This window comes from Geotrypetes seraphini, chromosome 3 (assembly GCF_902459505.1).
Source record: "Geotrypetes seraphini chromosome 3, aGeoSer1.1, whole genome shotgun sequence".
Taxonomy (NCBI): Eukaryota; Metazoa; Chordata; class Amphibia; order Gymnophiona; family Dermophiidae; genus Geotrypetes; species Geotrypetes seraphini.
In genome coordinates, this window is record NC_047086.1 from 119372660 (window position 1) to 119389607 (window position 16948).

The 16948-nt window shown below is 39.3% G+C and overlaps 1 protein-coding gene across 1 annotated transcript in view; it reads left to right on the top strand.

The window, feature by feature from the left end:
- The first annotated feature begins 1289 nt into the window (after positions 1–1289).
- TFAP2D (transcription factor AP-2 delta) overlaps positions 1290–16948 on the top strand; it is an 88714-nt gene continuing 73055 nt past the window's right edge. Inside the window, exons 1-3 of the mRNA XM_033939481.1 lie at positions 1290–1328; positions 2027–2524; positions 5188–5248. Of these exons, the coding sequence (XP_033795372.1) occupies positions 1290–1328; positions 2027–2524; positions 5188–5248 (598 nt within the window). The remainder of the gene's footprint in view (positions 1329–2026; positions 2525–5187; positions 5249–16948) is intronic.

Sequence of the window (16948 nt, forward strand, 5' to 3'; positions counted from 1 at the left end):
GCACAAATCTGTCACAGTCACCCTGCTAATAGAACCCTGAAGACGTGATGTTTGCTGGCCGCGATCCGTATGCACGCCTGGATAATCTCACTTTCCATTTTGGTCGAGTGCCTTTGTCCATTTTTACAGAGAAGGAGCACTGAATGACACGTCCTGTTAGCCAAACCCCTCCAAAATCCGGACATACCCCCCTCCCCCCCCCAAAAAAAAGAACTTGACTGTTTGCCTACGGCTGTTATTAAGATATTTTCCTATCCCAAGGCAGTGCGAAAAATTAAGAGGCAATTTAAAATATGTATCTGGAGACAATATTTCTGACCATGGAAAAATTGTTCATCAGATCGAAGGGCAACTGGCCAGATCATTTGGATAACCTTTCCTAACTTTATAATTCTGCTTACATTATTTTATCTACATTATAATAAAGTGCATTGTCTTCCTCGGAGGAAATGCACTGAATTATTATTTCGTCTTTTCAAATAAGTTTGGAAATGTATGCTTAGAATTCTTGGGTGGGCTGCCTCTGATTCGAAACACAAAGAAAAAGTGCTCTAGGATTCTTTCGTTCCTCCAGAAATCTTCGATAGCTTTAAAAAGATTCCTCTTTCTAAAAACTTAAAATGTGCAGAACTCATTTTGGTGCATGTAATTGTGCAACCACAAATGAATCTGAAACAATGAGAATGTATTTATTGTGCCACAGTGAAACAAAACACATCTAAATACGTAAACGAAAACGCCATTCTTTGGATTCAAAGGCGTAAGAAAAGATGCAAAATGTACTGTACTTCATCTATCTATCTATCTATCTATCTATCAAAATTATACATGATACCAGTGGGCTACACGGGTCCCTGCTTTGTGCACACTAAAACATTATGAGGTTATGAGGTTGGAAATGGATAAAAATGTTGAAAGAACCCACAGTTCCTTATTAGGCGAAGATACAATATTTATTCCTTGTCTCCTGGGATGAAGCTCTTCCATCTATTGTCCTCCCAGTTCTCAGTGCTGATGCTTAATTTTCAAAACTTCTATATTACCAAGGGACCTACGACATCAGCTAAAGAAATACCCAGCAAGTACAAAATCTGATCCAGGGAGCGCCTCTTGTGCAGAGGGGAAATTTTTTCCTGCAGGTTTTTAAAGGAGTGCAAGGCAAGACGATTTTTTTTTTTTTTTTTTTTTAAATCTCCATGTGTGCCTATATGCATTTTGGGGGAAATACAAGAAGTTTGGATTTGGGGGCAATATTCTGTCGATAGAAGGAAAACTGCGTTCTCGGAAAAATGTCAACTACTTTCCCGGGACTTGTCCACGATGCAGAGGTATTTTGGTGCTGTTCTGATTTTTAATCCATAGAATCGTTACTTCTAAATTGAAATCTGCTTCCAATAAACTTAAAGAATGAGCGAAATCGTTCTGTCACCAGAAAACATTTTAGACCACAGAGCAGCTGCTCTAGTGAAAATTGTAGCAGAAAATATTAAATGAGGGAATTAATATGCGACACACCTTTTTTATTTTGTAGGTTCTGATTACCAAGTTTGACCACATCAGAAGGAAAATTGTATTTATTATTATTTAGAATGGGCTTTCTAAGCCGTATGTATGGGAAAATGGCATTTGTAATCGAACAAAGCGTTTTACTATTTTTTTTAAAGGGGGGGGCAGTGGAAACTGTATATTAGACGTATAATTTTCATTTTAATTAACACTTTAATAGGAAAAAAAAATGTGCATAGTAGTCTGAACCAAAAGTATGGCTACAATAGCCCCTTGAATTGACTTCAATATTTTCTTAACACCTATTGTCCTGACGCAACTATTTTGATGTTTCAGCTAAAGTCGGGCCTTGAGAAGGTCTCCAGGCATTTGTGTGACATTACACAATTTCTTGGCGTGATTACATTTTTTTTATTTCGGGCGAGCAAGATACCTGGCCCATGTCAGACAGTGCGATGTTTTAAAATGACAAACCTAAGAGGGTTTTGCTTTCTGTTTTTTTTTTTACCCTTCCTTTCAGATACGTCATGACGGATCAAACAGCTACCGTTTGATGCAGCTCGGATGTCTGGAGTCTGTGGCCAACTCAACTGTCGCCTATTCTTCGTCGTCGCCTTTAGCATATTCCACAACTGGAACTGACTTTACTTCCCCTTATTTCTCCTCCAATCACCAGTACACACCACTTCACCACCAGTCCTTCCACTACGAGTTCCAGCACAGCCACCCGGCCGTCAACCCAGACGCCTACTCCTTGAATTCTCTCCATCATTCGCAACAGTATTACCAGCAGATCCACCATGGCGAACCAACAGATTTTATTAATCTCCACAATGCCCGGGCACTCAAATCTTCATGCTTGGACGAACAGAGGAGAGAGTTTGGGTGTCTAGATGCCTACCGTCGGCATGATCTGTCTCTTATGAGCCATGGCTCCCAGTATGGGATGCACCCAGATCAAAGACTTCTGTCAGGACCAAGCCTGGGGCTTGCAGCCTCTGGTGCAGACGATTTGCAGGTAAATAAAAGGAATACTTTTTTTCCCCCCCTGTAGTATATTCTCAATAGATCCCCTCCACCCCCATAGTTGCAACGAATAAAACCATGAAGCTAACATTTAACATTAAGGACAAAGCAAGAATTACCTCAGTGATCGAATAAAAATCTTACCTGGATTTGATGATTAAAATAATGGGAATTCTTTTGAAGATTTTTCCTCTTCGGGGAGGGGGGGAGGGAGGGGCGTTAAGATATTTCAGAGAATTTAGTTTCCATCAACTTTAAAATTAAATGTAATCGTTTTCTTTAAATTTGCCTAGAAATTTTTAGTTTTCTTTAAACAATCAAATAAGGACGTCATCTATTAAAAAGTAAGATTCTTTGGTCAGATATGCCTCTAAGCATTGTTTGTATCCTCTAAATCACACTTTTTCAAAAAGCCATAATAATAATAATAATAATAAAACATATTACAAATACGAGAAGAAAAAGAGCAAAACGTTAGCAATTACTAGAAAAATAATCCCAAATCTTTTACACGATTGCTTCCATTGTCTAGATCTTCCTTATTCCCCATGCTAAACGCGTGCTGATTTGCAAAATGGAAGTGTTAAACTGAATTTAATTTGCACTTTTATAAACCATAACCAGTCACTGATCCATTCCCCGTTTTCTTCGGCACAAAATATTGCTAAACTCCCCATAATTCCGAGTTCTCTTTGGATTGCGGTAGGAATAGAAATGATTTCGCTTCAAAGAGTTAAAATGTTTACAAGCAGAGATTCAGTAAATCATTTTTTTCTGCTAGGGCATTCTTTACCAGTCTGCATTTCCACATGGGTCCCTTATGTCTCTGCTTCCCCTCTCCATCCCACTCCAACACACACACACACAAGACTTTGCTATTCAATGAACAGCTCAACTAAGACCTGTTTATTCTTTCGTTTTCTTAACCACGTCTGCTGCTGATTTTTTTTGTATCCGAACAAATTTTTTTTCAATGCTAGGCACCGAGCGTACTATTTTTCAAAAGAGGGGATTAGGCCCTTTGCAAGACCTACACAAAGACTAAATCCTTTGGAAAGAGCACCGTAGTTTATCCAATTTTCGACAATCCTATTCAACTGGTCATTTCTGCAATGTCATTCGACTCAACACGCTTCAAGTTAACAAAACAAAACAAAAAAACAAACAAACCCCGGAGACAGAGTAAAATTGCAGTCAAATACGCTCTGAGAAATCAGCATTTTATTTGAAAACAGTTACATCGTTTTAAAATAATACAAGTTTTATACATTGGCCGCCCTGTTTAAAAGTTTTAATTTTACCTCAATGGACGGATGATATATTTCATTTTTTTTATATGATGCATGTCAAAAATAAATATTTTTCTTCAAATGTAAATGTTGTATCTTTGGATCATGCAAGTTTTTAAATATATATTTTTTTCGTAATATAAATAGTTAAGGAAATAGTCACCCACTTTCTGGTTTTCATCTTTCTTTTCGTCTTTTCTTTAGAAAGGTCTCTCAACATATTGTCTCATTTGAGTTATAACAAATGTAAAATACATTTCTCCTGGGCAGAATTTTAAGTTAAATCCTAATAGTATGGAGAACAGTCCCTGGAACAGATGTAAACAGTTCTTGGTCTGCAGTTACATCTTTGAGGCTCCTAAAAAGATTTGCCATGCCCAACAAAGGAAACTGTCACACCTTTTCCCATCACCAGCTTAATTTATGCCACTTCTTACAGTTTTTCTGTATTGATTTGATAATCACTTTAAGGCAGAACGTAGGAAAAGAGCCAGCGAGTTGGGGAAAAAAAGAGATTCGATAAGCTTGTCTCTATATGAGGGAAAACAGAAAGGAAAGAAGAACTGTATGCTTGTTTTATAAATCTGGATTTTAATATGCACGAATTCTCCCCACGCTCGCTGAATTGTTCACGGGCTAGTTGGTGTATTAACACGCTTAAAGGCCTTTTTCTAAGTAAAGTGATCTTGTTATTCTAAAATATCGTGTTAAAGGGGGAAAACCCCCCCCCCCCCCAAACGAAACAAAACAAAAAAACAGAAGCAAACAAGGGGGGAGACAAAGATGCATGAAAAAAAAAAAATCCCATGCACAGTTTTCTGTAATATGTAAATATTGATCCATCTTCACAAAATTGGACTACTTTTCAAGGCTTTTTTTTTATTTCCTGGTAGGAAATTTTTGCAGCCTCACTTTCTAAAGATCTTTGTCCACATATACTTTTTAAAGAAAGCTATGTTCTTAATGTATGTGCACTTCACAATGGAACTTTATGAGATACAATCACATTGCACAAATCTGTCTTTAATAAACTTGCAATTGGTATAGGATGTATTTCATGTTTGCTTAGCATATATAAAATCTCCTTTCATGTACCACCGTTTATGGGTGAAAATAAAGAACGTGTCTCCATACAAATAAGAAAGATCATGAGGGGGTTCTGGGCAATAATTAGGAAACAGAAATGTGCACTTTGCAGAATACTTTGCAGAATGCTGTAGGCTATAAGTAATTGGTGTTGTAATAATCATAGGAACAATTTTGTGATAGTGCATGCTAGTTTGATTTTCGCCTGCTGCTTCTTTATGCTTTCTCTATGCATGGTTATACTTTAAACATATTTGTGCATATCTGATTTATGTTAAAGGGATCAGTGGAGGCACAGTGTGGTTTAGTACTGAACGGCCAAGGTGGGGTCATAAGGAGAGGTAAGAACACTTCTATATATTTGTTACATTAACTGTAAAAGGGATAAATCCATGTTTCAATTTCATTATAATATACTTAAGAGATGAAAAAAAAGATACTTCCACATAAAAAAATAAATGAGACAACATTAGAATTTTCAGAAGTGCAATGGACAATTAGAAATCTAAAGTGCACATAAGGAACATCATTTTTTTGTGGCAATAAATTTCTTTTTCTAAGTAAACCAGATGTCAAGGACGTTTTTGATGCCGTTTCTGGTTTTCTACCTTAGGTTTCTTCCACAACTGCAATGGGCAATACAAAATATAGGAATCAATTTAATGGGAACATTTATTATGCAACCTAATATCAACAATTTCCTTAGAGTTTGACATTTAATATTTCATTTTATTTATTAAAAAATACAAAAAAACAAAAATCAACTCTGCGAAAAAATCAGTTGCTAATAAGTTTCTGGAGGAAAAAATGTGGATTTTATTCAGTGTAAACATTCATTTCAAAGAAGTGGCTTTTTAAAGGCTAAATAAAACATACTTTTAGACACCAGATGACTTTTTTTTTAAATTAGCCATTAGAAATCTTTCCAGGTGGGAAGATTTTATTAAAAGTAAGGGACACAGAATAAGTTGCAAATAAATTAGTAGGTCATGACTTTTTTTTTGCAATAAAAGGGGCCCGCCTTCCAAATATATTTCTTGCAAAATTTTTGTCCTAAGATGTTGTAGTTGTATATTCTTATTATCATGAATTCCTAAATTATCAATTTATTATTACTAATGTATATTCTGTTACAGTGTACTGTAAATGTTCTCAGCATTCTACATGTTATATTAATATTAGACACTGCAATATTTAAACAAAAAACCTCACATACAATAAAATTCAATCACAATAACCTTATTTTTGTAACTAAAGATGACAAGGTTTGCAAGATTTTATACCATGAGAGCACATATATTTCACCATTGCTGATCCAACATTGCAACAATACACAGATTCTGTTTATTTTGGTACATTCTAAACATCACTTAATGGTTAAAATAGAAGACCATTAAGAGCTTCAGTTTATATCTTATCCTGTACTTTAATATTGAATGGGGAGATTTATTTGTTAAAATGTTTTAATGAAATTCACAATATATATTCAATTATACATGGCATCTTAATCTTTTAATTATGTTTGGCGTTTTCACTTGGGCATGCCACATCATCCCTTTAAAAGCATATTAAAGCAAGTAATTATGTTGATCTTATTAACATTAGATTTCAAGATATATAGTAAAGAATCAAAAGAAGGAAATACTTTGTCAGAGCAGATACGAAGTTGTTATTTAAACATTTTGCACTGTACTGAAAAGAAATTAATTAGAAAGCATAGTGGACGTACAGATGGTGCTGAAAGGCTAGTTCTATCAGTTATAATCCCTTCCCGTGCAGGACGCTTCTGGTAATAATATTTGGTGTTTTATAATATTTATTTATTTGACTTTAATTTCCTTTTGAAAAAAATGTTTTTACCTTATGGTTATTTATTTGAAATATATTTACTGAGAAGTTAAATTGAATTCTGGAAATGTAAATATACCATATAGGGAAGTAACTTATTAGAGAAGTAAAAGCAGCTTTAAGAAAACATGTCTTCCAAAGAATTGTGACTAATATTAAATTATGAAATTGCAACAGTAAAAGACAATAAATATTCTACTAATATTATTATTATTATTATTATTATTTTGAATGTATAAACTAAAATTTCATATTTTTCAAACAAAAAGTTTCCCCTTTCTGTTATATGCAAATTTTTAAAATCATTTTGCAGATTTGTTTGCTATTAATTAGACAAACAAGAGATTATTGTAGTTCCTGAACTAATACTTAGGGCTCCTTTTATGAAGGTGCACTACTGACTTTAGCGCAAGCAGAAGATTAGCAAGGAGGTGGTAGCGGCTAGCGCGCGTGGCAATTTAGCGCACGCTATTTCGTGCGTTAAGGCCCTAACGCGCCTTCATAAAAGGAGCCCTTAATCTCTCCAGATGTAGATGATCTTAGAAAATAATATGGAATCCCCATAAACTTGGATTTAACACTGAGCTGTCTGATTGAATTATAAATTCCAAGACAAGGCTGCATTTCAATCTCACATCAATCAAAGTTTATCATATTTTGCATTTTTTTGTTAGCCAACTGATGAAATAATTCCTGATGCACTGAAAGACTTAATGCAGTCCAGTAAAATAAGGGCTCTTTTTACTAAGCCGCGTTAGGGCTTTAACGCACAGAATAGCACACGCTAAATTGGCATGTGCGCTAGACCTTAAGATGTTTTCTAGCTGTGTAGCGTGAGGTTAGGGTGCGCTAAAATGCTGCGTGCGCTAAAAACGCTAACGCAGCTTAGTAAAAGGAGCCCTAAGTGTTTAATATACAGCAAAACTAGTAGGAAATAATTTTTTTTTTTAGGTCAAACAATTTTTATTGATGAAAATAGGCACCAACAAGAAAACAGCAGACAAGAAGGCATAACAACAAGGATGATAAATCCAAAAAAGGAGCAAACAAAACATCATCAAATGTGGGAGAACAACCACAATAGAACCCATCCCCCACAGATAAGTCTCCCCCACCCCCCAATCCCATAGCAACAGGATATCAACACGGTAACAATGCAGGAAGAAGCCAAAAAATACCTCATTGGAAGAGATGGGAATAGAAAATATGCCAAGGAAATATTAGCACAAAATAGGAAGCAGTCTAAGTGAAATGCAAATGTTTTGCTTCATACCTTATATTAGCAAAGCAGTTCTAAGAAAATACGATGAATGTACAAAATTCTTAAAAGAAACAGCTTTTACTTTTCATATTTCTGAGTAGTTGCTCGTTCACATTTTTACCAGCAAAAAATGGTGCTGATATTTATATTGATACTTTTAAGAAGTGAATAAATAACTATATAAAAACAAATAAGAACATAAGAACATAAGAACTGCCATCTCCGGATCAGACCCATGGTCCATCAAGTCCGGCGATCCGCACACGCGGAGGCCCAGTCAGGTATACACCTGATGTAGTTTTAGTCACCCATATCCCTCTATGCCTCTCATAAGGAGATGTGCATCTAATTTGCCTTTGAATCCCAGCACAGTGGATTCCTTGATAACCTCCTTTGGGAGAGCATTCCAGGCGTCTACCACTCGCTGCGTAATAACTCTTCTGATGCTCATTATGAACTTGGCGAGACAACTTTCCCCCTACTTGTCAGCAACAAATTTGGAGAACAAACCAGTGGTGCATACGGGAAGGATGTGTTATCTCTAAGGGCTCCTTTTGCTAAGGTGCGCTAGTGTTTTTAGTGCGCGCTGGCGATTAGCGTGTGGTAACCCCCGCGCTATGCATAAAAACTAACAGCAGCTCAGTGGTGGCGCTAGCATCTTGCGCACATGGCAATTAACGCGCGCTAAAACCGCTAGAGCAGCTTAGTGAAAGGAGCCCTAAATCTCCTTAGGTTGCCTGGGACCATTTATTATCTTCTTGCGTTTCCTTTTCGCATTTTGAAAACATTACGGGCCAGATACAGTAAATAGTGCCCTAAGATCGGTGTCATTAAGATCTGTGGTAATTCTATAAAGGTCAGGTAGTACTAAATAATCTACAGAATAGCACTAAAGAGGGGGGTACTGAAAAGTTCTCAGCCCAACCAACTAACTTCCTAAGTTTTGGGCATTATTTTGCCACTGTAGTTGAAAAAAAAAAGTGTTATCTTATTTCGTTAAGTGCCAATTTGCAGAAACAAAATTCTACCTTTTTGACATTGTTTCAGATCATTGATTGAACCACATCCACATCATTCTCTTCTTGGTTGGGCTGAGAACTTTTCAGCACCCCCTTTGTAGTGTGGATTCCCACACCCAAAGGACTTACACCTACTGAAACCTGGTGTAAAAGTTGGTGCACAGCTAATGGAAGTTGTGTCTGTGTAAATGATCCTATTTTGTAACACTGTGCCCAAATTTTGAGACTGTCCTTCACCCACCCAAGCCCCGCCCCTGGCCACACTCCTTTTAAGCTCTATGAAAACCGATTTAGGCATTCAGCGTTATATGTGAGGAGCCACTGGAAAATTTTCAGCCCAGCCAAGAAGAGAATGATGTGGAGTCATGAAACTTACAAGTTATTCAACACTTTACTTGACAATTTTCATTTCATATCATGGAAACGAAGAGTCAAGAAAAATGTGAAATAATTTGTAATTTCATGGCTCCACATTATTCTCTTCTTGGTTGGGTTGAAACTTTAAAGTGGCCTCTCGTAATAGCACAGATCTATGGATGTCCTAATTAATTCCAATTAACATCAATAATTGATTAATGAATCATTAAATAATAATTATGCATGTGAATTTAGATCCATGTTCAAACTGAGGCATCCCAATTTGAGTAACCTTTATAGAATTTGGTGGTAAATGGAAAATTTGAAGGCCAGAAAGTTCTCTGGGTTTCCCTTCCTAACTCCCATAGTGTATAATTTTTTTTATTTATTATAATGTAGCTTGGGTAGATTTGTGCTATACAGTATGGCTAACTGTTGTTGTCTTACTTTGAATATATACTGTAGCTTTTTTTTTTGCTAATTTATCCTCATTTTCAGGATTTGTAATTTGAAATTTATGTATACACATATGTATTTGGGGGGGAGGGGAGGAGAGGAAGAAAGAGAAATAATGTCTCTTTAATCAAACTGCAATGAAAATTTGCTGTTCCTGTGATTTGGCCCAAGACTTAAGGAAGGATGCAAATTTTAACACAACAAACATTGGGGATGTTCCCAATATTTTGTGTTACAGCTCATCACATTCTGTCACCTGCATATATTTATAACATAAACAACAAACAACCAATAAACATACTCACACTAACCCCCTCTTCTGTTAAACTGCGCTAGCAGGTTTTAGCGCAGACAGCCGCGCTGAATGGCCTCTGCTGCTCCCAATGCTCATAGAGTTCCTATGAGCGTCGTGAGCAGCATGGGCCATTCAGCGCGGCTCTGCGCTAAAAACTGCTAACGCAGTTTACTAGAAGAGGGGGTAAATTGTGGAACAAGCATTTGACCACAGCTTTATTAACTATTCATCTTTAACATAAAATTCAATCCAAATAAAACATCAAATACCCCAAAGCAGTTTCTTAAGAATTGTTATACTGGGACAGACTGAAGGTTCATCAAGCCCAGTATCCTGTTTCCAACAGTGGCCAATCTAGGTCCAAAGTACCTAACTAGATCAGAAGTAGTAAAACATATTTTATGCTGTTTATCCTATGAACTACTTTGTTAGAAATTTGCCAAACCTTTTTCAAACCCTGCTAAGCTAACTGATTTCATCATATTCTCCGGTAATGAATTCCAGAGTTTAATTATGAGGGGCCGCTGAAAAGTTCTCAGTCCAACCAACAAAGTTGAGGCAGTATCCATCGAGGGCTAAACACGTGGAGGGGCATAATCAAAAAAAGCGTCTAGGTCCCCTTTTGGCCTAATTCCTTAACCGTTTCACCCAAGAAGCAGGGAAAGTGTCCATAACCAAAACAAACGTCTTTGTTTTGATTATGGCCTTCCTCTGCCTAAACACCCAATCACCACTACGTCTAAAAGTACACCCACACCACGTCTACACTTTCAGCCATAAAGAAACAAAAAAACGCCTAAGCCACAAACGTCCAACAGAAGGGCTTTTAGGCGAAGGAGGAGCCAGTCCTTCGCCTAAAAGCTGGATTCTGTAACCGGTGTCTGTCAAAAACAAGACCGGTTACAGAATCCCCCCCCCCCCCCAACCATCCAGGCAGGAGAGTGCCCAAGCACTCCTGCCATGTCAAACACGACCCTCCCCCCGACAACATCGGGCAAGAGGGAGCTCAAGCCCTCTTGCCCCGGCCAACCATGGCACCCCCGATGATATCGGGGCAAGAGGGAGCCCAAGCCCTCCTGGCGCTGGCGACCCCCTGCCGCTACTCGATTGGGCCAGGGGGGAGCCCAAATCCTCCTGGCCCTGGCGACCCCCCCCCCCGCCGCTACTCGATTGGGCCAGGAGGGAGCCCAAACCCTCCTGGCCCTGGTGACCCCCTATCCCCACCCCCCACTACATTACGGGCAGGAGGGATCCCAGGCCCTCCTGCCCTCAACGAACCCCCTCCTCCCAACATCTGCCCCCCCAGAACCCCCTATCGCCCCCCCCCCAGTCGACCCGTGACCCCCCGGCCGACCCCGCGACCCCCCACCCCCGCCCCCCTTCCCGGTACCTTTTTAACGTTGGCTGGACAGACGGGTGCCAAACCCGTCCGTCTGGCAGGCAGCCCACAGCAGAATGGAGCCGGATTGGCCCAGCCATCACGGTAGGGAAGATGAGGCATCTCTCCTGCCGCGATGGTTAAGTTGCCGGGCCGCTGAACTGATGGCGCCAGCGGCCATCAGCTCAGTGGCCCCTTTTTCGGCACTTAGACCTGGTTTTATTTCGTCTAAGTCAAAAAGGTCTAAGTGCCGACTAGGCAACCTTTAACTGTTTTGGTTATACCTGTTGTATGCCTAGGTGTAGGTCGGCCCACCTCCCGCCCACTGCCCGCCCTTTCCCTCCTCTAAACACACCTCTTTTCTCTCTGTGCGTTTAGTGGCAGGGGAAAGGCCTAAGCTGTTTTTAGATACGTCTAAAAACCAGCTTTGGTTATGGGTACTTGGACGATCAGGCTTTTTGATCGTCCAAGTAGCCACTTAGGACACTTTTTAGATGTTTTTTTAAAATTATTATTACCCCCTTAGTCCAGTGAATTTTTTTACCTTTCTCATTCTGTATTTTTCTAATGGAACAAAAAAAAGTGTGGGAAATCACTGGACTAAGTGTGTGGCCCTCAATGGAGATTGACCGAACTTTGTTGGTTGGGCTGAGAACTTTTCAGTGATCCCTCATACATATTGTGTGAAGAGATATTTTCTCCGGTTTGTTTTAAATCTAATACTTAGTAGGTTCACTGCATGCCCCCTAATGCACTCAGTATTTTATAGACCTCTATCATATCATCCCTGAGCCATCTCTTCTCTAAGTTAAAGAGCCCTAGCTACTTTAGCCTTTCATCATAGGGAAGTCATCCCATCCCTTTTATCATTTTCATCACCCGTCTCTGTACCTTTTCTATTTCTGCTATATAATTTTTGAGGTATGGCAACCAGAATTGCACACAGTGTTCGAGGTGCAGCCGTATCATAGAGCGAATGAGGGAATTTCCATATTTGATTTCCATTCTTTTCCTGATAATGCCTAACATTCTATTTGCTTTCATAGTTGCTGCTGCATATTGACCTGAGGATTTCAAAGTATCCTAACGATGACACCTTGATACTTTTCTTGGGCAGTGAATCCTAACGTGGAACCCTGCATCACATGGCTATAGTTTGGGTTCCTCTTTCCCACATGCATCACTTTGCACTTGCTCACATTAAATGTTATCTGCCATTTGGATGCCCAGTCTCCTAGTCTCATAAGGTTCTCTTGCAATTTTTCACAATCCTCTTGCGATTTATCAACTTTAAACAACTTTGTGTCATCAGCAAATTTAATTATCTCACTAGTTATTCCCATCTCTAGATCATTGATAAATGTTAAAAAGCAGCGGTCCCAACACAGACCCCTGGGGAACATCACTATTTACCCTTCTCCATTGAGAATATTGACAGTTTAAACCTATTTTCTCTTTTCTGTCCTTCAAACAGTTCTTAATCCATAATTGGGCATTACCTCCTATCCCATGACTCTCTAATTTCCTCAGAAGTCTTTCATGAGGTACTTCACAATTCCAGAGAGCTATTTGGTGATGAAACTAGCTCCCTTTAATTTTGTACTTTTTAAACAGCATACAAGCTTGATCCACGGTAACATCATGTCAGGCCTCCTCTCACATCTATGAGTTTACATTTTAATTATTTATGAACTACTCATCTCCCAACTGCACCTGAGAACAATGCCCCCATTTTTCTGCCCCTCAATCAATAGCTGCAACCTCTCCACCCTACCCCAAACCCCTACTAACACCCCACCCCAAAGCCCAGGCACCACCCCTTGAACCACCAAATCTGCCACAACACAAAACAAAATACATTGGAGGGAGGGTGGGAAAATTACAACAGGTGCCATCTAACCCTCTCATTCCTTGTTCTTCGCAGACTAATCCCTCAAGTTCACCAAAAGTTTCCACCAATTCCATCATTTGTTTATCTAACTCCACCAATCCAGAATTCTGTTATATCTCTGTTTCTACTCTTGCTATCTCTTCCATACATACTGTGCTACTTAGTCTTCACTGCCCACATCACCTCATTTTATCCCGCCCTCACCCAAACCATTTACAGGTGCTCAACTCAGCTAATGTTAACACACCATATTAGTCTGGTGTGTCTCCTTAATTCTGTATTAGGCAGTTAGAATGCAGTAAATCTGCAAAATGCCTTCCAGGCCCCTCCCCACCCATGCCATACCCTTAGCAAAAATAGCACTTAGAGCCGGATTCTGTAACTGGTGACTATGTTGGTGGCTGCCTTACAAGCGACCACCGATCGTGTGCCAATCACTCGACAGTGCCGGCTACAGAATTGTGCCTAAATTCAGCCAAGATAGGCGGCTGAAATGTAGGCCCAGGAAACCTCTGCCTACATATCATGAGGCTATCTATGCCGCCGCGGGATCCTAAAGTCAGGCTGCAGTAGCCATAATCTGATCATGGCAGGGGAGGTCATCACCAATCAGATGAGGTGGCAGAGCTCCCTGAAACCACGGTGCCTACTGACGCGTATGCTTAGGCACTGGTTATAGATTTCCCTGTTAGAGCTTGATTCTATAAACGATGTCTAACTCCTAGGTACCCTTTGGCATGGTTGTCAATCAACCGCTAGGCACCATTTATAGAATCATGACTAGTGGCACCTAAGTGGTTTTAGGCACCGTTAGGTATTAAAATCCTTAGACGCACTCCATTTAGGCCAAGATTTTCTTAGCCTTAATGAGTACAGCTAAGGTACGACCTAGCAGTGCCTAACTCAATCTATACCCAAACTGCACCCTGAATCCACTCCTAACAATGCCTACTGGCCATGTAGGTGCTGGTAGATGCCTTGGTGTAGACGCCTACCTCATAGTGGTAGGCATTTACCGAATTAGGCACCTACCGACAAATTGATTTAAAAAAATGGTTTTTAATAGCATTTTCAATTAACACCAATTAGACCAATTTAAAAAAAAAAATTTAAGGGCTCCTTTTATGACACCTATAGTTAGGCACCTAGATCAGTGTGCCTAGTTGATTGAGGTGCCTAACTTACCCCCACTTTTACGAAGCTGCATTAGGCTTTTTTTATCACCAGTTGTGGCGGTATTAGCTTCGATGCTCATAGAATTCCTCTGAGCATTGGAGCTAATGCTGCCACAGCCGGCGATAAAAAAAGCCTAATGCAGCTTCGTAAAGGTGGGGGTAAGTTAGGCACCTCAATCAACTAGGCACACTGATCTAGATGCCTAACTATAGGTGTCATTTATAGAATCAGGGCCTTAATGCACAGTTAATTGCAAAAAAAAAAACCCCAAAACCAGCAAAATCCCTTAATACAGTTCTGCACTAACAGTTAAATCAGCAGAAACCAAGTTTAGTAAAAGGGCCTCTACTGAGTGCTTGAGTTTTCAAGACATATAAGGGTGCTGAATGCTTTCAGTTTAAAAGATTACTTTATTCTTAGAGCCAGTGGTTCTCAACCAGACTGTATTTTAGGATATCAACAATGAACATATTTGAGATAAATTTGCATGTACTTCTTCTATTTTTTTATATTTCTTTCATATATCCTGAAAACCCCATGACAAGATGTATCCTGAAGGCAGGATTGAGAACCTGTGTTCAGAGCTAAAGATAGCACTGGTATGTGTCTACGGTGACAATGCTGATGCTCTCTCAAAACCCTTTCGTAGCAGCATAATGTATGGATACATGTATGTAGGGCTTCTTTTCTTAGATATTTATAAAGTATAAATTTAGAATTTTTTTATTTGTTCAAGCTACAAATTGGGCACTCGGTACCCATGTCCTCCCCTTTAGTAACTTAAATAACATACAACACCACTCGCGTGTCTTCAACAGTAAGTGGATTTATTTAAGGCCACAGCCAAGGCTGCATGCATTAACATCTGCTAAGCAACTAACAATGAAAACTCCACCACTCTCCAACAATGAAACGTGATTACAGTTCCACTCAAATTATACAATCATGGTAACAATTTGTTGAACTGCTTTCTGCCCTATTCTGTTCTTGCCTTCCCTAAGCTAGTTACACAGCAGACCTCACTAGTTCTTGTATAGGAGACTGCCATATATGCAGCAACCTTTCACTGCCCATGGTCTTATCCGTGTTTTGTATCATCCCATCGAATGATGGGCCCATTCTCATGCCAAGCTTTGAGGATATCAATGGCCTCCCAGTCATCCAAACTGTGAGACAATCCTCCATTATACTTCTTAATATCACTTAAGCAATGACATCTATGAATATTTTACTTCCTTTTCATCTTAGCATTCCAAATAACTCCTGGTGCTTAAAGAGGTGTGTATATTTTATTTATTTATTTCTTCCATTTGTGCGTCGCACATACCTATACAAGCTCTTGGAGAAATTATAGAAGAAGGGGTTAGAAGAGGGTAGGGAGGACAATGGAGGGCAGGAAGATACAGGAGGAGAAGAGGATACAAGTGATTAGGTGCCAAATAGATGAGTTTTCAGTTTCTTCTGGAATTTCATGCGGTTAGGTTCTATCCTGGTCATTTCAGTAAGGTCATTCCAGGTTTTTACGTCTAGAAAGGTGAACATGGAGTGGAAAACACGCTTGTATTGTAGATTTTTTTGTGGAAGGGAGATTTAGAATTATTCTGCTGAGGGTTCTACGGGAAGTAGACCATGCCTTGGAGAAGTGCTGGATGAGAGGAGCCGTGGAGTTTCCTTAAGGTATACGGTGAATGATGCATGAAGTTTTGAAAGTTATTTGTGATGGGATGGGTAGCCAGTGCAGTTGCCTGATGAAGGCTGTAATTGAGTCATATTTTCTCAGGTTGAATATTAGTCTGACAGCAGTGTTTTGGATGAGTTGCATTTTGTGAATCAGAGTGGTGTTGATTCCCATGTAGAAGGAGTTGCAGTAGTCAAGTTGTGGAAGTATCATCAGCTGTACAACTAAGGCGAAGTGGTGTTGGTGAAAGTATGGTCTGATTAGTCTTAGTTGTCTCAAGGTATAGAGGGATTTCTTGGAGATATCCAGCCTAAACTGAAAACTACCCACCACAGCCCATGATAGCAACACCTCACTTATCTCTGGCTTTTCCCATTGCTAGCCTATGACTGTGGTCTTATTCCCTTAGCAATTGTTTCCAAGAAATCCTGTAACATGCTAATAAATATATCCAATCCAATATCATAAAGGTGTGCCCCATCATGTCTATACAAACCTGGGCAAGTATCAGAGATCAATTCATGTGATTTGGATAAGTCACTGATCTTTCACATGAACTTCTGTATCCACTTATTTATCTTTTTCCTTACTTTTTCTATGGAATGCTGGGACCTCACTCACCTCCATACTCTTCTAGGGATGATGTGATAACAAGCTAACAAGATATTAGGGAGAAAGCTTG